At 43.6% G+C, this 24,341-nt stretch overlaps 1 protein-coding gene and 1 long non-coding RNA gene across 2 annotated transcripts in view; both read left to right on the top strand.

The window, feature by feature from the left end:
* Positions 1-24,341, top strand: part of PTPRN2 (protein tyrosine phosphatase, receptor type N2) — a 648,310-nt gene that overhangs the window by 533,880 nt on the left and 90,089 nt on the right. Inside the window, exon 13 of the mRNA XM_027648381.1 lies at positions 7,305-7,517. Within this exon, the coding sequence (XP_027504182.1) occupies positions 7,305-7,517 (213 nt within the window). The remainder of the gene's footprint in view (positions 1-7,304; positions 7,518-24,341) is intronic.
* Positions 89-1,267, top strand: LOC113949596. Its single transcript, XR_003528474.1, has 2 exons — positions 89-173; positions 748-1,267. It is a non-coding gene; the product is annotated as an uncharacterized LOC113949596 (long non-coding RNA).

Consider the following 24,341-nt stretch of genomic DNA (forward strand, 5'->3'; position numbering starts at 1 on the left):
GGGAGGCGGCTGCGGGCTGCGAGGGGCGGCTGTGCCGGCCGCCGCCTTTGTCTGCGCTGAGGAGGGGAGGGGGGTGGGAGAGGGGGAAGTTTTGGCACCGGAGGATTGCTGGAGCCCGCCGAGGTGCGCCGAGCCCTCCCAGAGAGGGGCCCGTCCCGGCACGCAGGCAGCAGGTACATGCGGCGGGGGACGGGGAGGGGGGAGCGCTCGCGTCTCTCGAGGCCGGGGCTCGGGAGCGCCCTGTGCACGGCGAGGGGTGTGGGGGCGGGCGGTGTGGGGGCAGCCGCTGCCGCCGTGCCCCGTCGGTCGGGGCTGGGCCGGGTCTCCGCGGAGCGGTGCGGGCGGCGGGAGGGGGGGCCCGCTTCGCCTCCACACGGTCGCCAAAGCCCCGGGAACCTCCGGCCGAGGGGAGCCCCGGGGATGCTCCTGGACGCGGGTCCGTCGAACAGGCGCGGGGCGGAAGGGGCAGCGGGCCCGGCGGGGCGAGGACGGGCCCGGCCCGCGCCCCTCGGGCCGCTCCTGGCTCGGGTCCGAGTACCAGCCCCCGCGGCGGGGGCGCGCAGGCGGCCGCGGAGCCCAGTCCCCGGGCGGGGACGGCCCCGAAGCCCGGCCCGGCTCTCTGCGAGACGGGGCGGCTGCTCCGCTGGCGGGTCCACCGGCGCTCGCCAGCGTTACCGAGAACCGGCTCGCTTGCTGGCACTGGGCTGTAAGGGCGCCTTATCTAATCCCTAAATTATGTGCCTTCAGCATCAGCATTAGATCAGCGCTGGCGCTGCGGCTCGTGTTTCTCTTGCTTGCTGAAGATATTTGATTAAGCTCGGCTGTCGCTGACGGTCCTCTTGGCTCGGGCTCTGACACTGACTTAGACCTGCCGAGTCCCTCTGTTTCTCGGTTTCACTCTGGCTAACAAAGCCTGGGCTGCGGAGGAAACCTGCTTCCTGGTGCTCCCACTCTGCTGCTCTCCCCTTACTGGTCCCGAGTCCTTAGAGATGGGAATTGAAGTTTCTTCACCATGGTGTCTCTGCGCCCTGCTCTTCTTGCTGCCTCCCCAGAGTGCACTGTGCGGCTTCGGGCAGGATGGGCCGCGCTCCTCCATCTCCGGCTCACCTACCTCCTCAAGCATGGATGTGGCTGTCCGGTTTCCTGAGTCGTGTATTATTCCTACAGTGTCTCAGTGATGCTGTAGGCTTTTGTGCTAATTTTGTGCTTTAACTTTTGTGCTTTAACTAATCGTTGACTTAAAAAATTGCCCAGATCCTCAGGAAAATCTTGAAGCTCATTGAATTTCCTCTTTCACAACCTTACTCCTTCCATGCCACAAACTTCTTCGGGGCACTTGGACATTTTGGCATTTCCGCATCACCTTGTAGAGGGATTCAGGATAATAGCTATAATTTCACGTAACTCTAACCAGAAACTTCACTTCTGTTTGCCTTTAGGAAGCCAGAAGAAAATATCTACCATTGATCAAGGGATCTTTGAACTCACTGAATTCTTGATTGTATTCAGTCATTGTTCATGGTATTAATCCTACTAAAAGGTATAGAGACGCTCCAGAGTGCTTTGTGGTGTTGAAGGTTGCGGAAAGATCATTGTACCCCTACAGATGAATAGATCTGTGGCTCTTGCAGTGACCTTTCTCAGTGATTTGAATAAGCTGCAGTTCCCAGAAATCCATCTGCCTTTTGTGTTTGTCGATTTGTCTAATCTTTCCGACCCCTAAAAGAATCAGAAAGTACCTTCCCATCCGATTTCATCCTCCCGAGTAAAAGCATTAAATTGACCTCATTTCAGGTGATGAACTGACATTTGCTGAAAGTGATCCTGGCATCAGGCGAGCTTTCCGGGGAGAGAAGGAGGGTGTGCAAAGAGGGAGGCAGAGAAGAGCAGCCCCAGAAATCTCTTACTAACTCTAAAGATAGCACCTTAAAACACCAAGAAGTAGCCTGGACCAAAGAGCTTGGGAGTACAGTGCTGAACACGAGGAATGTTATATGCACGAAAGGTGAACATCCCCAGGCCCTGCTGCCCCAGCCTAACCTGACTGGGAGCACAAGGTAGGGGAGGAGACAGAGGAACCAAAACTGAGGGAGACTCCACTTTCCCTTCTGTTTGCTTTCTTACTTTATCAAAGGTAAAATACCTTCTCTGTAGTTTTCATCTGGACAGGTTAGGGTAGCCAGGCTCCTCCTGATGTGAAGTGTTTCTCTGGTTTTTTAGTAACCTATCAAAAGTTAATAATCAGAATATATCTCAATCTATGTCTCAGATAACCTCTGTAAGAGGGAAATTACTAGAAGTGAATTTAAGTTTAGATTTATATAAATGAGCAGACATATACTGATGTGTGTATATATATATATGAACACACATATATATATATTTCCACACACACCCACACACATCCCTTTCATCATGCTTTCTATATTAAGAAATTAATATGCATATCCTTTATGTTTTGTTTTAATGTCAGTGGCCATGACTATTAACACAGGATCTCCTTTAGAAAACAAACAAACAAACAATGAACTAAAACTTATTTTAGGGAAGTTTATTTTTAAGAATAAATTAAGATTTTCTTGTAGAATTCTTTTCTTCTGCCTAGGTACTTTTTTGCCTCCTTGAATGGCATATTTGCAAGTACAATTTCATCTGCACAGAGGAACAATAGCTTTCAGTTGCACAAAGGATTTCTCCCACCCTGAATCCAAACCACAATGCCTCTTGCTCTGATAATAGCTTCTGAAAAGATTTTGTAATGCACAGAATTAATACATGATTATTTCCACCTCACTTCTCTCATTTATTAGATTCTATAGTGAATTCCAAATTAAAAATAGCACCTCTTGAGTTTCTTAACGTTCTAATATTTTGAAACAAATCATATTCTGAATTTCCTCTTTTTGCCCGTGTTTACTAAGAAATCTGCATTTTTTTATTATTGCTCAGAAGAAAAACTGTGTAATATAAATGTAAAAATCAGAGCATGCAAAAATTGCAAAAAATTATAATGTCGAGTTGTTTTAAAATGAACTGTAGTGATTTTTCCTTTGTAAACTGTAAGAGTGATGAGGAGCAGTAGCTGCCAAACTGAGTTTTAATTCAGGAATATCTTTTTAAATTTATGAAGCAAAACAAAACCTCAACTTCAGTTAGAGTTTTGCAAGGATCAGAATCATGCCCTGTGTCCTAAAGTATATAATGAAGTGTAATTCTGCTGAGGCATCTGAAAGGTGAGCTTCCACATCACTGCATGGGGAGCTCCTCTCTGCTCTTACAAAGACTTCCTCCCACACTTCCAACAGAGGTGTGAGAACTTATTTACATGAAAGCGTACATTAAATATTTACTGACATTTGCCTGAAATTCGTTTGAAATGTCGACTGTTCTGCTGCATCATGGGATGACACCGTGGAACGGGATGCTGCTCTTTGATTAAAGCAGTGATTTGTGACTCCGGTGTTATGGCTGCTCTAGTTAATGACTCACTTTTGGGTGTATATAAAATGTGTTCTGTCGAGGGACCGGGGAAGCCTACATGAGATCAGACCCTAGGCATTTTTTCTTCCCTCTTAAAAAAACCATAGACCCTCACAGAAGCAGTGTATTCAAGTAAACACTGTCGAGTGTGTTAGGTGCAATGTTGTTCTTTGCCTTCTAGTATTTAAGCTAAGGTCGGGCTGTTTCAAAGCAAGTAAAGGCTGAGTGAACACCTCCAAAGCTTCTTCATTCAGAGTCACTTTCTAAGCCATTCATTTAGTAATTAGTTGCTTTTTCTTCCCTGGAACCCTATGATACTCCATAATTTTCGAAGGAGAAAATCATTCAGAGGAATGTCAATATATTCTGTTATATTAAGTTTAAAAAATGCGTAGTTGCATGTAGCTGAGTTTAATATTTAATTGCGTGTAATTTATGTGGTCTATTTATTTGTTAAGCCTTGGGTGGGGAGGTAATTTGTTTTTCTTGTTATGCAACAGCTATTGTTCCCCTTCCACCCCAGGCACACGCACCATGGCACACGCACCATGGCAGCCCCAACCAGCACAGGGAGAGGTGTTCTGCTTTAAAAGACATCCGACTGTAAATGTCAAATTCATAAATATTTAAACACTTTTCTTTCAATTTCAAGTCAAGGCTGACAGGACGCCTCTAATTAACCCTGGGCTCCGTTTCAGTCTGGGGCCTTATTGCAGGGAAGAATCAGGGGGTTAGGCGAGGTGGGGAAATCTGTGCTCCTGGCTAGAGGGAACGGGGCGGGGATGGGGGGTAGGAGGAGGAAGGAGGGAGCTGGTAACTAACACGTCGGATTAATTTTTACCCGTTTCATAATGTGGTGTTTGGTCAGGCATCCAGCAGGATAAAAGGGCAGAGGGTTTCTCCAACTGCGTCGGGGGCAGTGGGGGCTGTTTCCTGAAAGTCTCCGGATGGGATGCGCCGGGGAGGACCGGGCCCCACCGCCCTCTGAGGCTCCGGGCATCCCCAGCCCGGGGCCCGGTGACGCCTCCGGTGCGCGGCTCGGAGCTGGAGCCGCAACCGGGCGATGGGACTTTGCCGTCGGCCTCACCCGGCGCTCCCTGCGGGGCGGCTCAGCCGAAGGGGCATCAGCCGCCGGGACCACGGTGTCTCCCAGGGGCGGCGTGGGGGCTGCCCGCGGTGGCCCGAAGCACCAGTGTCCCGCCGCCCCGAGAGGCAGGGAGGGGAGAGCGGAATCTTCCATGCCCCGACGGCAACGGCTCCCGAGGTGTTCCCCGTGAGGCGGGACGAATCAAGGAGCGGGAGAAGGGCCGGCGGCCCCCCGGCAGAGCCTTTCTCCCTTTCCTTTTAGCTGCTCCGGCGTGGAGGGCGCCGCTGGGCATGGGGGGAGTGGTGGGAAACGGCCGTGCCCCTTCTTCCCTGCCCTCCGTCCGCGGGGCCTCCATCCCTTTCCAGGGCACGGAGGGTCGGGGCAGGCCTTTAGACGTGTAGAGGTTTTGCAAGCCCTCGCCTTCCCGAAGCCCGTCACCAGGGACACGGCTACACAGACTCCCCCAGGGCAAGCGCTTACTGAGGTGTAAGCAATGCGGAAAGCCCCACGGAAGGTTTCTAACTCTTCGCCGTGTTTCAGGCTCCCGAGTGCTAGGGACGTACTGGGGGGCTCGGCGAGCACTTCTTTTGTCACGGGCAGCCAGCCCCGGGGACGGCAGTCCCGGCTCTGGGGAAGTAAAAAGCAACATCTAAAATCACTGTAACTTCAGAGGGAGAAGGGGCGGCAGGCTCTTTCTGTTTCCCGCGTTTACTCGGGCCATTTGACAGCACTTTGCTCCCATAATTGTCATCGTTTCTCTCGCATATCCCTTTCCCCAGGTGCTTGTGTTGTTCTGTCACACGGCATCCGGAGAAGGAAAATAGTTTAAACAGTGGTTGAGAAGGCAGAGGCTCAGGAGCAGTGCCCGCCAGCCTCCTCCTTCCCGAGGGTGCCTCTGCGCTCATCTGGGGTCCGAGGCGGCCCAAGCCGCCCCATGAGCAGGGGTCGGCTTGCGGGGGAGCCCGGGGGATAAAGGGGATGTCCCTGCCTGGCTGATGGGAGGCCAAAACACCGCGGCGAGGCGGATTAACATCCCAGGGCGCAGCGCTCGGGGAGGGGGCGCCGGCCCTCCGGCGGGAGCCACCTATTGAGATGCAGATTGCGACCCCTGGCCCCGAGGGGACGGGGCCTTTCAGGGAGATGCTAATGGCAGAGCGTAGCGGCCCTTTACCCCCTCCCCGGGGCCGAGGCGGCGGCAGCAGCGAGACCGCGGCGGCTGCCGTCGGTGCTGCCCCTCGCAGGTCTCCTTTGCGATCCCCCCTTCCCCCGCCCAGCGCGGGGGCGGTGCAGGGCAGAGGCCGCGCTCCCCCCGGTGCAGCCGGGGCAGGTGCCCGGCTGGGGCCGCGGGGGAAGGGTCGCGGGGAGGCGGCTCTAGAGCTGGGGGTGGGGGGGTGCAGCCCCCTCCTCCTGCTGGCTGTTGGGATTTGGAGGAGGGGCCGGCTGCCTTGCAGGGGAGGGGAGGCAGCGGGCGCGGCGGTGGCTGCGCGGGCGCGGAGGCGGCGGCGGGCGGCACATGGGCCGGTGGCCGCGGAGACACCCGCGCCCGCCCCCCGCCGCCCCGCCGGGGCGCACGGACCCGGCCATCCTCCTCCTCCTCCTCCTCCGCGCGGCGCATCCAGGCAAGAAAACCCGGGAGTCTGACTGGACCTGCATTTCCATTAACTCATCCTCAGCCCCGGCTAATCCACAGCACTGAAGGCAAGGAGGCTAATTAATGACAAGCTTTTACAGTCAAGACCAGCGATAATTGCTTTGGTGGCCTTTATGATTACAAGATAAAAATGGACCGGGCCTGACATAAGAGCCACTGTGTACACTGCAAGACAGGAGGAAATTAAGAGCTGGCTAGCTGAATACGGAGCAGAAAATTACTAATAGAGGAGAGATAATGAATAGGCCGGCTAGGCATTCATGGGGAAAAATCCATTTTGTTACCACGCGAAATTAGGTGGTGGAAAGGAGTTTGCTAATTGTTCTCATCTTGTAGCAACCAGGACTGAGGCAGGGGCGTGCTTTTCAATTCATTTCCCTGGTAATTGTGAAAGGGGGAATGCAGGCCAAATGAGTCTTGCTGCAATTTGCGCGCCTGGTCTTTTCATTTTCATGTTGCGTTTTTAATTGTTGCTAATATAGCTTATAATGAAGCTAATGAGGGGAAATTATTGTACAACTTTTTAGCACATGGAGACAAGTGAAATGCACTAGAAGGATTCTCTCCCATGCTGCAAAAATAATAGTAATCTGGAGGAGTTTGGAACTTATGGGCTTTCTTTTTAGCCGTTTCCCTCTACAGCAGACAAAAGGGAGGATCACCACCTACTTTTCTCTCTCTCTTTTTTTTTTCCTGTCATTCTGTGTTTTATTTTTCGCTAAGGCAAAAAAAAAAAAAAAAAAAAAAAACAACAATACCGGATTTTCCCTTGCTGCGCCCCTCGCAGCTCTTGGCTCTCGGTGCGATGCGGGGGGAGGCGCGGAGCCGCAGGGCGCGCAGCGGTGCTTGCGCGCATCCAGCACCTCCGCCTCTCTCTCGGTAGTTAAGCGGGAGCCGGCGGAGAGGAGGGGAAGGAGCGGGGCATGGCAGCGGTCCTGTCCCTGCCCTTCCGTTTGCCTCCCTCCTCGGACGAAAGTTAGCGCTGCCTGGTGTTCTCCCTCCCCCCCCCCCCCCCGACGGGGATCCCCCCTCCGCTGCTCCGCGACCGCGCAACTCAGGCGCTGCCTCTTCTCTCCTCCCCTGCAGAAAAGCAACGTCCCGCCGCTGGCGCAGCGCGGGGAAGAGGCAGAGTCCGCCAAATTCCTCCTCCTCACCCTCCTCTCCCTCGCCTGCATCGCCGGGGTCCTGGCGGCGTCGGGGGTCGCCTACTGCCTCCGCCACCGCGCACACCACCGCCTGAAGGAGAAGCTCTCGGCCCTGGGGGCCGACGCCGGCTCCGACGCGCCCGCTGCTTACCAGGTAAGGACCGAGCTCTCCTCCTCCGGCCCTGCGCCCCCGGTGCCCGGCAGAGCCCCGGGGGGGTCCTTCTCGTGTTGGGAGTCGCGGAGGTGGGTTTGTTTCTGATTCTACCCCCTGTCCTCCGCCCGCCGCTCCATTCATAGTCCCGCGGCTCCGCTGTAGTAGCTTTTTACTGCTGGGTATTAATCTTGGCTATTCTGATAGTTGCTGTAAATTCGTGCCTAATTAGAAACATTAAAAGGAAAAAAAAAAAAAAAGGAGAAAAAAGAAGCCCTTGCCATTGAAATTCTCAGAAAAATAACATTAACATCCATAATCTGTCACCCCTGCCACTATTAATAACGAAAAATCTTTAACATTTATGAGGAATGGATTGCACGGTTATCTGAAGATGTCTCTCTTTTTGAGTAATCGACTTCTTCAGGGTCTGATATGAGAAGAGCCTTTGACCCGATCTGTTGCCACCTTCTGCCATTATTCAGATAAAATGAAATCTAATGCTGATAGATGGGGAGGTAAACCAGGACTGGTTCTGGGAGAACAATGATAGCAGATGTGTACCCAGTAATACTGGAGGACTACACTCAGCTTTCCTGAAATAAATCAGAGATTTCAAGCTTTCTCTTTCAGTTTCAAAAGTATTGGGTGGAGAGACACTCTGTATCTTCCTGAAGTTTGTTTTAGATCATGGCCCTTATTTCTTGATTTGCTATTGGTGTAGTAATGTGTGTGTTGTGGTCATATACCACACAGTCCTGGTCTGCTATCCGAAAATATTTGGAGTGTGACCAGGAAAAAGAATCTGAGAATGTGTAAACATTGTTCCTGTAGTATTCGTGTCTGCTGTGCACCCATAGGGCCTCACTAATGGCACTTTTCTGTCAAGTTTTATTTTACTTTCTTGTTCTGCTTAGGATCAGGCATTCTGGCCTTTCTGTACCCGGAGGTTGAGGTAGATTCAAATTGGCAGCTGAGAGTCATATGGGAATAAACTCATATTTCCTAAAAAAGTTTGGGTCTATCTGTTAAAGATGTAATGTATTAAGTATATCTCCTAGGCTGGGTCTAGGATGAATTTAGTACAGAATAACAAATATGAGTGTTCCTCTAACAATTAGTGTCTTCAGCAATGGTTTTGGTTTTCAGTTTAAATGAAATGTTTACTTTAAAAAAAATACATTAAATTACTTTACGTCTTTGAATTTAATGCCTTCCAAAGATAGAGCAAGAGCATTTCCAGGAGAAAAAAAATGGAGTGTTCTCTGGGATAAAGTGTGAACAAAACAGCAGTTTATCAGTTTTGTTGGCCAATGAGACTGTGACCATAAATATTTTTGTTTGGTTTTAATAGGGAACTTGCTGTTGGCTTATTTAAAGCACAGAAGCGATAGGTAGTCTTTTTCTTCTGTCAAATGTGAATACAAGAATTCTTAATTTTTTTTAAAAAGCCCTCCAGGTTCCAAAACCACACTTGAAACTGAATTTGTGATAATTAACAGGACAATCTTCCTACTGACAGCTCTAATTAATAGTATCTGTAATTAAAATCGTGCCCTTCCAGCAGGAAAATTGTTTGAATTTCTTGGAGTGACCTTTTTTGCCATTTCTCCTGGGAGTGTAGTGGTTGATATTGATTTTATAATGAGCTCTGGTTTGTTTAATAAGAATCTGTAATCCAGACACTAAATGAAATATGTGGTTCATTTTTTTCACAGATTTATATGTATTTTTAAATCTTTATATTTAGATCTGAGAGTGACGTTTTCTGTTTGAAAACAATAACAATGCTTTGAGGATGCTGCTCAGTTTTTCAATAGCAAGACTGTATTAATATTCTTTGTTCCTGACCTCTGGGCCCAGTCCTAACCACCTGACTTCTTAAACATTTCCATTGGTTTTTCAGGGGAACTGTAGTCATGGGTGGGAGGAAAAATGTTTTTCCTTAAATACAAAGGTTTCTAAGGGCTTTGCTCTCCTCCCATGGAAGTAAATGGGAATTTTGCCATATGTTTCAATGGCAGCAGTAGGAAGCCCTGGTATAGCCAGTTTTGATGCTGCTAAGTAACATTTTATCAAAATAAATCACTGAGCCTGGATCTGTATATAATAAACTATTCACATGGATTTGAAGAGAAATAGGATTGAGCCCTATTCGCCTTGTCAGAATCGCCTTATGTTGAGCTGTGTTAAATGTAATGGATATGTGGTGTGATGCATGTTTTGGATAACATCAATTAGGTCTCAGAAAAGCATCCACTGTCTTTTTCTTCATCTTCTCTGATGCTTGTAGGGAGGTAATGTAACCCGTATTAATATGAGGGGGAAAAAAGCAGATGGCTTTCAAAATTGTACCTACTTGGTTCTGTTCGGTTTCCCAAGTAGCTACTTGGTTAATTTGGTGTATTTTAAAAATAGGAAATATTTCAGGGGCTGCTGCCACTAGGCTTAAAAGCACGGTACTCCAATGTGTTGCTGCCTATAGCTGACGTGACAATTCAGAGTTATTTTTTTTAATTTGAAGGGGGAGAAATTGTTTGGTATAGAAGGGCCTGGTGGCCCAATGTGATTCAGAGAGAACACTGAAATATCACTTCGATTCACATGCTTCTCAAAATGTCAGTGGTTTATATCTTCACATAAACAAGACTGACCTAAATTTTCAGCATTTAGCAGAAGCATTTTTCATCCTAACCCAATTCAACCAGGAGAGTTCATTCAGGGTTTTACTCCTTCCGTACTCACCCTGTGAACTTCGAAGAGTTTTTTCCCATAGATGGTTGCTTGGGGTTGTTTTCTTTTTCCTTTCTGGTTTGTGCAGTGAAATGCCAGCTTGAGAAGAGGAAAACAGACAAACCATATTTCCAGGGAAACAGCAGGTTGGCTGCTAAGTCTTCCCCCATACTGGAGTCATAGCACCTGTCATGCAACCTCACCCTCCCTCAGGCGCTCACCTGGTAGCACAAGCAGTCCTTACACTTAGCTACTAACACAAGTATTTCTTGTGTAAATGCATGTTGGAACAACCTGTCTTAGGCAGGGCAGCCAATACCGTGTAAAAGTCGAAGCAGCGAAATAAAATCACTGCAGTGCCTTTGATAAGCTGTCAAAAGGCCCAGTACCTCTTGATACCTCATTCTTCAGGTGCTGGGTAAGGCAAGCAGCTGGCCCTCAAAGTGTTAAGGTAGGGTCTGGGAAACCCTATTGAAAGACGAACAGGAGGAAGGACAGATACATAATTGCAACTTCATTTATCTTTGAATCACTAAACAACAAAATTACAGGCTAGTTTAATTAGGCAGAAGCTGAGGAGCTTTTCAAAATTAATGGAAACAGTGTATCTCGTAAAATGTTGCATGTGCATAAAACACATTTTGTACATAAAGGCGGACAATTTTTGTGTGCTTTATAAACACGTCTCCTGTCCTTTCAAACCACACGTGTAATGATTAGATAAGTCAACCTTAGCATTCAGGGATGACTAAAAAGAGGTTCTTAGAGCCTCCGCAGAGCCCCTGCGCATGCGCCCACCTGCACCCCTGTTTTTAATTGTTGCTGGTGTTGCTTTGATCTTCTTTGAAAAGCAAGTTTAGCATTCTGCAAGCCCGCTCTCTGGTCCAGGAGATTAGGGCAGAAGCGTTTTAGGAATTTTCAGCAGACACTCTTTGATTTATTTCACAACACTGAGCAGATTTTCTTCATGCACTTTGAAGACTTTAGAACATAACCCAGAGAAAAACGGGCATTCAGGCATCGGGAGCGGGCGGCAAACAGGGCCGCTAAGTGCACATCTTACTTGTCACTGCTCCCATTAGCGAGCAATTTATTAATGTAATGAGTGTGTGCTAGTGACTGCTACTACTTAGGGATGCTCTGTTTGATTCAGGGTGATGTATTTGTGAGTCCAGCTGAACCCTGGCTTTTGACCCCTGTGTGGGGAACACTGGGGTGTGTGAGATGTTAAATCATCAGCATATTTTATACTTTGCACTGCAGAACTTTCCTGTGAGTATGCTCTTCTGCATCACTGATAATGCTCAGCATGGAATTTAAAGGCAAAAGTTGAAATGCTCTGAAACTGGCTTCAGCAAGCTTGCCTTTTAATATTTTATGTTAATAGTTAATGTTCTTTTTAATTTTCCTCCATCTCAGCCAAAAGAACTTCCTTTAAAAAGAGAGGAGGAAAAGACCAAACAGTTTACAGTAAAGTTCCTTCTTAAACTACCTGAAGTATTCAAGGTTACGTGAGCCATGCACTGTCAGTGCAGATGGATTACATCATCAGCTGTTTTAAAAACTTGTCCTAATAACTTGATTTGGCAGGCATATAATTGTAAATTATATGTTAAATTCTACATTATTGCGTGTATTGTATTATATATAAATTATATATTCCTTTGTCAAATACAATCTTATTAATTACATGATCCTGCTGGATTCAAAGCCCCTGAGAACTTCTCTGTGCTTTTACAGATTTAATCCTGCTGGTATTTTTTATTAGAGATGTTAAGAACACAGTATTTATGACAATTACAATAAATATTTTGCTGCAAATATTTTAAAAGGCTCCAACTGAAAGAATCCACTGGAAACAAACCCCCTACTTAGCCATCATGCATGGTTTGTGTGTTTAAATACAGATAATTCATTACCTCTAATATGGCTTAGTATTTTACACTCTGGACTGAATTTCATAAGTAAACTTGTTATGATAATATTAGACCTTAATGTTATAGTAATACTGTATATCAACTCCTTAAAAAATGAAATTTTGTGGACTAAGTGGAATAGGGAAGACCAAAAAAAAGGAAAATTTTGCTGTACTTATTTATCAAGGTCTCTGTAATATTCCAATTAACATCAGCATTGGGACCAAGGAAAGCTGGTAAACTGGGGATAATCAGTGCCGTAAAGTATTACCTCCTATCTTTATAAAACTTAGTTTTCAAGGACCCTCCTACACTTAAGCACAAAAGATATGACTGAGGATGAGGTGTATTCAGTACATGGGTATTTAGTAAACATTTCAGAAGAAATACATTTAGTAAGGATTTTGGAAAGATGAAAATTTTGCCTTAAGGTTGAATGCTGTGAAGGGCTTGCTTCTGTTTTCTTCTGGGAAAACAAAGGGCATAACACATTTTTAATCCTTTCCTGTGTCCTTATTTAAAGAGAAAAATAAAAGGTCATCTCATGACTATGTAAAGCAACAGGACAAACTCTAATTGTTTGTGATAAAGCATATTCGAAGAGGTATGTGGATTAGAAGAATTGTTCTTGTCCCCTTAAGCCTGCTTGCTGTGTGTGAACAATTTTCTCTATCTTTGGTTAGCATTTCGGTTTAAAATAAATTCTCAGGAACCTGCAAAAATGTTGTATGTAATGTTGTTACATAAACCACTGTACTTTAAGGTGTGATAGTTTTCACAATGTACAAAATGTGAAAACTACTCGGTAGTAGTAGCAATACTGGGAAAGGAAAAGAAGTGGGCGGTGTTTCAAGGTGATTAGAAGAAGACACCTTACGTTTAAACACTTCATGAAAGTCAGACAGTGGATGGCCAAAGCAGAATGAGACAAAACAGGATGTGTACAAATCTGGATTTAACTTTTAGTCTGTTTTTTTATCTGATTGGTGCTCAGAACAATCCACAATTCCTGGGGTGCGGTGGACTCCGTAATTCCCTAACCTTGCTTCCTGTGGTAGCCATAAAATTGAGTTAAATGGTAGTGATGTTCAAAACAGCATTCCAAAATATTGTACAAATTTATAAATCAGCAGAAATTGATGAAACTTGCCTGTTCAATAAATCTGGATATTAATAAACAAATAAGTGTATATTTGCTAACATGCCCCTAGCATTGAAAATCAGCTTCAAAATTAATGAGAAATGCCCATCTTAAGTGCTGAAGCTCGATAGCACAGCTTTCAGAGGGCACTTAGGGAAGTCTGTATTTGAGCTTGTGGTGTCTGTCTGTGAGGAGAGAGGCTCTGCCCCATGCTCCACACACCCGTGACAGCAAGGCAGTCCGGAGGGAACCATGTGGGCTCTGTGAGAGGGGTTTATTTGCCTTGTTAGGGACAGCTTATTTGTGTGAATAGCTTTTGTAAATTACTCAGTGTTGGAGAACTGGACTAGCCCTTACTGGAGAAGCCCAGATCCTGTGCTGCTGCAGCAGTGGCAGTGCAGAAACACTTAAGAGTAAAACACTAGAATGGGCAGGTGGAGAGAGAGGTCTTTCGTGGTTGTGGAAGGAAAATGGGTATACATGCAACTCCTGGAGTGCTTGGATGAGAAGGTGCCATAGGGGTTTACATTTTCATAAAGAAACCATCCTTTTCAAATCTGTTTATCTGCATGGCACTGGTGCAAAGTGGCGGGGAGAAGGTGATGTTGACCCTCTATTAGCCACCTTTGTTTGTTTTCCCTATCTAGAGAATATGGAGTTTGAGCTTAGTGTTTATGAAACAAGGACAAACGGGCTCCAGGCATCTTGCAGAATGATTTTTGTGGATTTAAGTTGTAAGAAAATGCTAAGTAAAAATAGTAGGAGGGGAAATTAAGTTAGTGACTCATTTTTAATTACTGGGAAATCCAGAGTCCTTACCCAAACAGGCATTTCTTATAAAATGTGCTGGAGGTGCTGTGGACTTGCAGGCTGCATCTTGCCTGTTAAATTAAACTAGTAAATAGTTTAGGTGGCCCTGGCACCATCTCCGGTGCCAAGCAGTTTCTTAGCACAGTTAGCACAAGCAAAGAAAAAGACATCAATTCATTCAACATGTAGTTTTATTAATAATTTGGCTGTAGTTACCTGATTTTAGAGGGTGAGAATTGCTGTTGCTTTATCTGCCCTAACTGCCTGTCCTGCATCCCGCTCCCGAGCATCCTGCTCCTGCTTCAGAGCCCCTTCCACCCATCCCTGTGGTGCCACAGGCTGTTTGCCAGCTGCGCGTGGGCTGGTTCTGGATAAGTACAATGGATTGTCTCCCCCTGGTAAATTGATTATGTCCCAGTGCCTGTACGTTATAAAGAAGCCAAAGATAACCACAGCCTTGCCTAATGGGCTGGAGAGTATTTGATTTGCAGTCCCAGGCTGTACATCATCTCAAGTGTCCCGATTTCTTTCTGGAATAACTATACTGTCTTCAGTGGCATTTTTTTTCTGATGTAATGTAGAGGATAATCAGGCCTGTCTTTCCTACACACTTCTGTCCTTTTTTCTGTTTTAGGATTTTCTTTTTTCTTTTGCAGCAGCTCTGTTATCATGTTTCAGATTTGACACATTCTTCTATTGTATATTCTCTGAATACTCAGCAGCTAACACTGCGATCTGGCTTGCTGAGCCTTTCATATTCTTCCAGAGTGCTGCACTAGAAGGAAAAAAAATACATTTTTAAAAGTTTTTAACTGGGAAGTTGCTTTTTTTTTATTTGTAGGATGAATCTTATACCAGGGTCTCTGGAAGAGAGTAGAAGTTAATTTTGTGTACATAAAGAACTCTGGTAGATGATGTATCTCAGTTCTTGTAGGACCATGTTGCCTGTGAGCAGGAGCAGGTTGCAGTTTATTCTCTGAAGTCTATAAGGTACATAAAAGCATTCTTCCTACTGCTTTCTTCTGTGTACATCTGTTCCTCCTGCACACCAGTCTCACATGATGGGCAGCCAAAGGAGAGAGGAATGGGGAGTGCTGTGTTGCTTACTTTCTTCTTCTCCATGTGTGCAGGGAAGATGTGTTGTGTTTGGCAATGTGCTGGTGGAGCAGGTCTGTGTCCTGCCCAGACAAGCAGGATCTTACCTTCGAAGGTCTTTGTCCTTCCTGCACTGTGTGTTTGTGCTTCACCTTAGGGTGAGCACAGCCACCTGAGGTTTTACCCTGGAAAGCCCATACAGCTGGGCTGTTTTGTGGCACAGATGAACAAAAGTAGTTTTCAAATCCTCAACTTTCCTCTGTTTCTAGCCCTGTAGGGACTCTTGTAGGGATGTTGCCAAGTGGAATATTTGGAGAGGACTGTGATGTTTTTGCTTGTTTTATTGTGATACAAACTATAAGACAAGTTTGGGTAGAGCAGACCAGAGCTCTCTGGGGTTCATGCTGCTCACCTACTCCGATCTTCCTAAGGGCACAAGTGAGAGGTGCCGTCTCAAACAGCTTCAGGAGTGTGTGTGACACCTGAGGACAGGGGGGACCCATGGATGGCCTATGTACTGAGCTGCAACGAGTTGGACACTGACGATGTGATTTGTGTTGGCAGGACAAGAGGCCCCATTTCATTCCTCTCAACACGGAAAAAGCTCCAACTCCATGGATGGGGACCTCCTGTCTGACATATTTTCCTTCTTGTGTGTTTGTGTGCACAACAGAGATCTAAATGCCTTCTAGCAATTTAAAGAACTGTAGAGGACAATCTGAATGATTTAATGCACGCAAGCAATGACCATAGTAAAGGACTGAGACAACTCACCTAACTTCTTTGTGCTGTGGTTTTTGCTGTAACAGGTTGTAAGCTCTCATAGCATCAGTATCTGTCGCTGCAGTGTAAGTCAGCTGGGGCATTCTTGCATCTCTGCACATTCCAGTTCATATTCTCATCTTTCAGAATGCAGATATGGTTTTCATCACTTGTTTTCTTACCAAACAACCAAATAAAGACTGAAGAAGGGAGACTGTAAAAGAATAATCCTAGAAGTTAAATCCATCAAAGAAGCAAAATTAATTTGGAGGAGGGTGGGAGAGAATAGCTTATGAATAGGGGAAAGTCAAATTTGGCACAGGTGGCTTATCCAGAGGAGAAAATGCATGAGGTTTTCTCTAAGCTTCGCTGACCATATTCTGGACTTTTTGCTAAGTACAAATGAGTGATGTTTTATTGATGGTTGCTTGGCATGACTGCATTCTGAACAAGCACAGATTTTGATCAGAGAAATAGTTTTTTAAATTTTTAATATTTCGTATTCAGTTTTGGTGCAGTTTTTGTTTTTCTCTTTTCCTGTCTAGCCAGCATAGTTGCAGGCTTCTTGATGATTCCAGCTTTTTCCTTCCTCACAGAACTGCTGCTGTTTTGCAGAACTATGTTCTGGCAAGATCTCAAGAGATCTCAGAAATGGTTGATCTTGCACTCCAAAGTGAGAACAGCTCAATATTATGATGATAAAACTCAGTTTTGGTGTTGGGATTACATGCTTACCTTGATTGATTAAAATCACTCTTTTTCCTCTCATCAAATGTTACCTGACTTGGAGATACATACACTTCATGCAGGGCAGAAGGCTTGTCCTTGGTTGTGCTGTCTGACAACAGCAGACATATATGATTTGAAGTGGGCTGCAGTAGAGCCCCAACTACCAAAGCTACCAGTTTTCTAGTGCTGCTGTTCTGAACATCTCCCTGATCTTCAGAAGTGTATTAGGTAGAATGTTCACACTTTGGAGACATACTGATCTTTCCCACTAACTATTAATATAAGAACGAGGGAAAGATGAAAAGGTAAGATTCAGTATATTGATGCCTTTCTGACAACATGGGGAAAAGAAAGTTGGATTTTATCTTTCTTCAGTTTCTCAACTGGAGTTCATTCTGGCTTCTGGAGAAAGAAAAATGCCTCGAGTGGAGTGAGATGGTGTGATTTGCTGGAAGAGGTTTCACTGCAGCAGGTCACAGCAAAAGGTGCCAGTGCGTGGCTACCTACATAAGATAGGAGGAGAAATGTGATGGAGCTGAATGTAGTTTTGGGAGCAAAACCAATGTACACGTGTAAATTTATGTTATATAGTGAAATTATGTCATATGACATCTCCCTCTGAACTCTATGGTAACAATATGTGTAGCAACGTGGGAATGTGAGCACGTAAATTCCACATACTGTCACCCACCAGAATGAAATAAAGAGCTGCAATTCCTAATTAACCTCACTGGAAAGTTCTTGGGTGTGAAGTTAAAACATACAAAAGGGTTGCCTAGCAAGCTGTTCCAAATTTCTGGTTCTTTCTGAAGGCCTGACTCAACCCAATGGCTCTGCAAGCATTGTTAACTGAGACTTCTGTTTGCTTCTTTGAGGGCTTTAGAAGTTAATTAAGTATAAATCAATGCTTGGGGCTTCTGTGAGTGTTGGTCACTCCATCGCCGAAGGAACATTGCAGAAATGGAGGGAGCGAGGAAAAGGTGACAAGAATGATTAAGGGCATGGAAAACTCATATGAAGAGAGATTGAAAAGACAGATTATTTCTTCTAAAACAGTAACAAGAGGCAGTATAGGAAAGAAAAGAAATTATATAAAATGAGAAACCGAAAAAAAGAGTGAAACTCTTATTCTGTTTTCTGCCAAGCACCAGGGCAAAGACTTTCAGTTATATTAAATACATAAAATAAAAGAGAAGCTGTCAGCAGAATACAACTGCAACATGAAACACTTTCTGCAGAATGTTGTTGATGCACAAGTTGTAGGAGGAATCTTAAAAATCAAAGGAGCACATGAGAAAAAGTATTCTACGGGATAAAATAGTTAATGATGTTTTAGAAGATATCTGTAACTTCATGCCCCAGGTCTTAAAATAATCCAAGTATAAGATGTGACCATTTTAGGAATGTGCCTACCTGTGTATTCTCCTGTGCTGTTCCCATGGTACTTCTTGCAGACAAACTGGTGCCTGGTGCAGAGGTCCAAGGTGGAGTAATGACCCTTCTGCTTGGATGAGCTGGCAAAGCGAAAGTCAGGAGCCTCAGTAATGGCCGGGGAAGTTCTTTTCTTTGAATTCAAGCACACACATTAACTCCTTACTGCTGCTGCAAGGTGTTTATTGGAAGCAGTGCCATGGGGCAGGTCAGGGATGGTGGGAAGGGCTGCAGCTCCGCTCTGGCCAGGCAGTGCCAGGGCACATCCCTGATCCAACTGAGAGCATGGAGAGACAGGGAGAGCCAAGAGAAATTGTGTGGTTTTCTTGTTGCTGTTTTTCCCAAAATATGAGGTTTCTCTTTATCTCTGACCATCAGTACTGAGTGTTAAATCCCTGTTAGTTTTTCCAGTATCTCCTGCGACACTAATGAAGTGAAAGTGCAGAAATACTGACCATTATTTTTTAATCCTTGAAGACTTTTGTGGTGTGTGATAGAAAGAATGTCTGTACTAAGAGACATCAGGAAACTCATGTCAAAACACTATTTTGTCCCATGTAGTAGAGTTTCTCTTTATGACCAAAGGTTTGGCTCGTAATAAGCTACTCTGACTTACTAGCAACTTTGTGCTTTATTGATCCTTTTTTAACACTGTTTCCTTTTTCACTAAATTTGCATTTGTTCTTCCTAGAAGATTGATTCCTGAAGAATGATTTCCCTTTTATTTTCAGTGGGGAGTGGGAGAAAAGCAGTGACTTTAGTTTTCAAATTAGGAGAGGGTAATGACTGGCATTTTGGACTGTCATGATAGATGATGTTATGAAAAAAAGTTTGTCGCCGATGGCTATCGTTGATAAATACTTCCTCATTCCTGCATCACCTCTGGTGTATAGCCACCTTCTATGAAAAAAGAAAATATTGAGGTTTTTAGAAGGTTTTAGGACTTCTTTTTGTATTTCTCTGACTACTTTTAGTAACTTTATTACCATGAATGCGGTTACACAGACTTAAGGACAACAATACTAATCTTTTCGATGTGGGGTAAAATAACATTTTTAGACATAAACTAGAGGCTATTTTGTTTCTTTCCAGACTGGAAGTGCATTCTGAGTCCTGCTGGCTGCTGGGAATTCTTATTCCTAGCAGAAATGATCTCCCATTTTCAGTCCTGCAGGGCAATAAAATAGTGGACTACACAGCCTTAATGTATAGCTTTCCTGAGAAACTACAGCTGTCTTGGGACTGCAGTTTTTGCCTGCTTTGGGCCCCAGGCAACTATAAACGCTGGGAGTGAAAAAGGAAACATTTGTGGCAGTTATCTTTAAGAGCACTGGCATCTGCTGGAAACTGGTCTGGCTTTGGGTGGGTTAGACAAAGTCAAAATGCATGATGGATTTACACATGGTTCTGCATGGCCTTTCAGGGTAATTCAATTGTTACTATGGTTTATTTGTAACTCATAGTGTGCTGCATGGCTCTCACTGTGCTAGTGGTGAATTTTCTGTGCAAATTCATATTAAGAAGAAGCTGTGCCCTCATGAGCATGTGTTTGAGTTAGTTAAGATGAACAAAATATGGAAAAGGTGAAGTTTGTTTTACATGTTATTTTTGCTTTCTAGTTACTCCTTAAGAAATCTTTCCTCTCCCAGCTTTATACTTATCATATACTTGTAAAGCCTTGCATGCAGCCACAGCTGAAATGTGGGAAATACAATTTAGAAAACAACATTGGTTGAAACCACATTTATATATGTGTATGTATATGTATATGTGTGTATATATATATATATATATATGCAATATATTTTTAAAAAAAATTTTTTTTTAATTTGTGCATGTGTGTGTGTGTGTGGCAGGTGGGTCAATATCAAGTACCACTGCTTCCAGAATTACAGTTGTCTGAACTGCAAGGCCAGTAATGCCCAGACACTGTCAGGGACACCCTGAGAAAAAAAACTGCCTGCCTTTTTACACCCGTAGATCTCAAGTGACTTCAGGTCCACAGTTTGCAGATATTTCCTATTAGAAATAGTCCCTAGTTTCCTTGGAGGCATCCAGGTAGTCTCTTTAAATCCTCAGAGAAGCCACCATGATGTCATCATGCAGGGAAAATACTCTTTCAAATCAGTTTAAAGAAACGTGACCTTTCCTTGTATATCCTCTGTCTGTGAAGTCCAGTGTGTCAAGTCCTGAATCTGTTTCACAAAACACCTCTTGTAGAAATCAAGGCTCTAAACTGTTGTACTCAGTTACACAGTTCCAGTTAGAGTGGTCTTTTGTATTTTTGTGGGGGAAAACATTCACCAGCTGAGTAGCCTAAACATGTTTACTTTTCTTTCCTGTCATGGATTGCAGTGCAAGCACACTACCTTTATTTCAGGCAAATATCATTAGACCTATGCTGTCATGTCTTCCTTAGTGACATGAGCCATCTAAAAGATGTCTCCCTCCTTCAGGAGCTTCTGGACTATTTAGATGTCTACTTCGTTGATGAGAGGTTACTGAAAGAATGGAAGTAAAAATATTTTATTAAACCGTATTGCATAGACAGCATCTACAGTTCTGTGCAAAAAAGAAATTTTCATGTCTACTAGAAGTCTGGAGGTGTGTACAAGACCTTGATGGCTTTTTGTTTGTTTGATTTGTTAGGATAAGACCGTGCAAATGCTTGAATTTAAAGAGAAGGAATTAAACAAATAAATACAAATAAAAGAAAAGTCGTTTTCCATATAAAGTTAGCTGTGTTTTCTTTGCCTTTCCCCTTCTGGATGGCCTCTGCTTTCTTTGTGTATATGAAGAAAGGGGAATCATAATTACATGAGTCATCACCAGGAAACACACACAATGCTAAAATAATTGAAATTTTTAATTTCCCAGACCATAATCAAAATTGGGTTTTGATAGAAGAATGAATCTCAATCCCATATTTGGCTGCAATGCTCTCTAAAAGAAACAGCAGCCCTGCTTTTTAGGTCATTTAAAACCAAACAAAGCAACCCCTCCACACAACAAGAGTCAGAGTTCTATTCAGATATACAGAGTGTGGTGATGTACAAGAGGGCAGGTAATGAACTGAGCTGGACAGACAAAGGCTGTACTGACAATCAAATAAATACATTCTACTTTTTTCTTTTTTCTTTGTCGTTTTTTCCTCCCAAGATCTCTCACATAAAAGTCCAGATAAATATGAATTGTACAGAGTATAGATGTGTAATGATACATTTAATGCCATGGCTCTCAAAATATTACTCTCACACATTTTTCCAATATCTCCCTTTATCCCTTTTCAGAAGGCACACTGATCTCAGTAGTTGCCTTTTCTGACAAGGACAAAAAATATACATACAAATATTCCTCGTATGTAAACAGCTCTTTTATTCCTGGACAAAAAGTATGCTAAAATGAAGCTTGAAAGTATGTTTCAATAACTCAAAAATAAATGGTAATAAAGCTGTAATTATCCCCAAAGCTACAAATATAGTAAATAAGTTAAAGTTAAATTTATAACACCTGCAAACGTATTAAGTATGCAAAGCAAAACAAAGGCAGCCAAATGACTTTAGCTTCACCCTGTAGTAACACTAAACAAATTTAGTTAGAGAATAATGATGTTTATAGTCCTAGATTCATTTGTTAAAAAAAAGCTTACCTTATTTTTTCCATTTTTTAAATCTCACTGTGTTATGACTGCATCCATCGCAGAACAGTGAAATCCAGGCAGTATGTGCAGACCTCATCTCATCCTGTGAATAATGCCTCCTGAAAAGGAAAGTGAGACTATTGTTTAATTAAATGTATTAAAGCAGAGGAAAAAAAAAAGGCGTTTTAAAGGTCTTATTCTTCCATACATAGCATATAGGTTACACATATTTTTAGTTTTCATTATATTTTTTGTTAAAAGGTATAGCTTTGAATCATTTAGAATGGTCAGCATTTTTAATTTAAAATTTCTACAAAATAAATTTGTTTCACATAGAAAATGAACACAGTGTTCTTGTGATCATGCCTGCTTAAGCAGATTTGTTTCTGATTGATAGGGTATTAGGCAGGTCAGGTTGGAAGGGCTTGGTGTACACTCAACTATCACTTTTAATAAACAATAATTCTTTTGTCCTGTGTGTCTGCATTTTCTTAATAATTATTCATGGAACGGTTTATTCTCTCTTACATATTGTTAATTCTGAAAATAATCGTGCTGCACTTATTTCTGTACTGACTCAGGTGATTTCCATCTTAACTTGTTAAAAAAAGATTTTTTAAAGAATGGAAATGTTAGTTCTGTTTCCCGGCTTAAGTTTTGGACTCGTGTAAATTTGGAAATCAGTTACAAAATAGATTATTTTCATTCATATGAGTAATGAAATTATATTTCTTTTTCTAAATAAACTTGTAAGTTGGAATTTCCCTCAGATTCTGGGCTCCTGTTAGGCAGATCTGAGGTGACAGTGACTGAGGAAGAGGAACAGTGGTTTAGATATGAAGCTATTTTTGTTTGCTTTGGACTGAACAACTTCGTTTATCATGTGCCTGGTACCAGCTAGATGAGAATGATTCATGTGCCGTGGTCAGTGGCTGGACTTGAACTACCTGAAGATATTGCATAGAGCATTTGCATAAAGTAGATGTATTTTAATAAAGAGCAATGTGCTCTCTGGAGGCAGCTTTGAGGTGGAGTGACTCATCTTTAATGACTGGAAAGCCGAGGTGAATGCTGTCCATCTCTTAACTGGGATGCTGCAGTCAGGTCTCCTGCCTGTACTGTGTCATCTTGAGATTTTCAGACTCCATTTTTGCAAATAAAGCAAAGCAAGAGATTCAATATTATTGTTCAAGCCTTAGTTCTCTCTGCTTTTAGTTCTGTGATTACCTATGCTCTTTGTCCTTACCAAGGCACATACATAGATTTCTCTCTAAAACCAAATGTTTTAGTAAACTGTGTGGTCTTAAAGGATTTTCCAGACACTTGCTGTGTTAGCTGAACTTGATGAATGATAAAAATTTCTCTAAATTGTAGTTTACTGTCTCGTGCTTCTGTGACACTTGGGTGCTGTGCATCACAAAGCTAAGTGGCAGCAAGTGCAGCTTCTGCCACACATCCAGGAGAGGTGGCCTAACACTTCTGGTGGTAAGCAGGTCTCATCTCTAAACCAGACCTGGACGAGTGTCTGTGAGCTTAATTTCTGGACAGACTTAATGCCTCCATGGTTGAGAGGAGAGTTTCTTACCTCTTCAGGTTCACAGGCCCATCTAACAGAACAGTGGTATGACTGGCTCCCAATCCATGTGTGTTCTTGTCCAGGAGGCACAGCAAGTCTCTTAATGCCCTTCTTTAAGTGTAGATAAAGTACATTTCTGCTGCAGTGTAGTTCATTCACAAGTGGAACATATGGATTTGAAAATCTATTTGTTGTACCTGAGGAAACAATTGTGTTTTGTGCTTCTCCGTGTCTCTGTGTGGACAGCCAATTATCAGGAACATTTTAGAACCTCATTGGAAGAGGTCCAGAGTTTTTCTAAGTACATTGTTTATGGTTTGTTTCAGATTATCAATTACGTCTCAAATAAAAAGCTCACTGCAGATGATCATTGTGCTGTACTTTGAACTCATTTAACTCAACATTATTTACGGAATATTTATCTTGGTTATGGCAGTTTTTGTCACACAGCGATATTACTTTTCCATTTTATACTGCATGTGACCACCACATAAGTTTGATAATAAATGTTGGGAAATAAAAAACAGAGTAAGTGCCTCAGTACGATAGCAATTCTCATGTGACGGGAAATAATGTCATAAACTTCAAATTACCTTTTAAATAAATGTTTACGTCCAACCCATCCATTAGATCATAGCCCGAAGGGTCAGGAGGATCATTTCTTCATCTTTCACTGTGTGCATTACGGTTGCTTTTTTAGGTGTAAATGATGTTTTTAAATGAAGAACGGCACTCAAACTATACACAAACAATGGCTAGACATTACTGAGTCACAGTACAGCAGAAATAGCCTCAGCCACTTTGCTAAATATAGAAATGCAGCAGTAAATTGAATTCATTCTTAGAAAATATTTTTAATGGTGTAAGTGCTGAGATGATACAGAAATACAGCTCGTGTCATTCTTACAGTTTGAAGCTTTGACATTTTAGTCAAGCTTGAATTCTAGTTGTGGTTTGGTAAATGGCTGATTTGCAAAATGCTTATGGGAGTAAA

Source organism: Corapipo altera, unplaced genomic scaffold (genome assembly GCF_003945725.1).
Source record: "Corapipo altera isolate COAL_440 unplaced genomic scaffold, ASM394572v1 47, whole genome shotgun sequence".
NCBI classification, from domain to species: Eukaryota; Metazoa; Chordata; class Aves; order Passeriformes; family Pipridae; genus Corapipo; species Corapipo altera.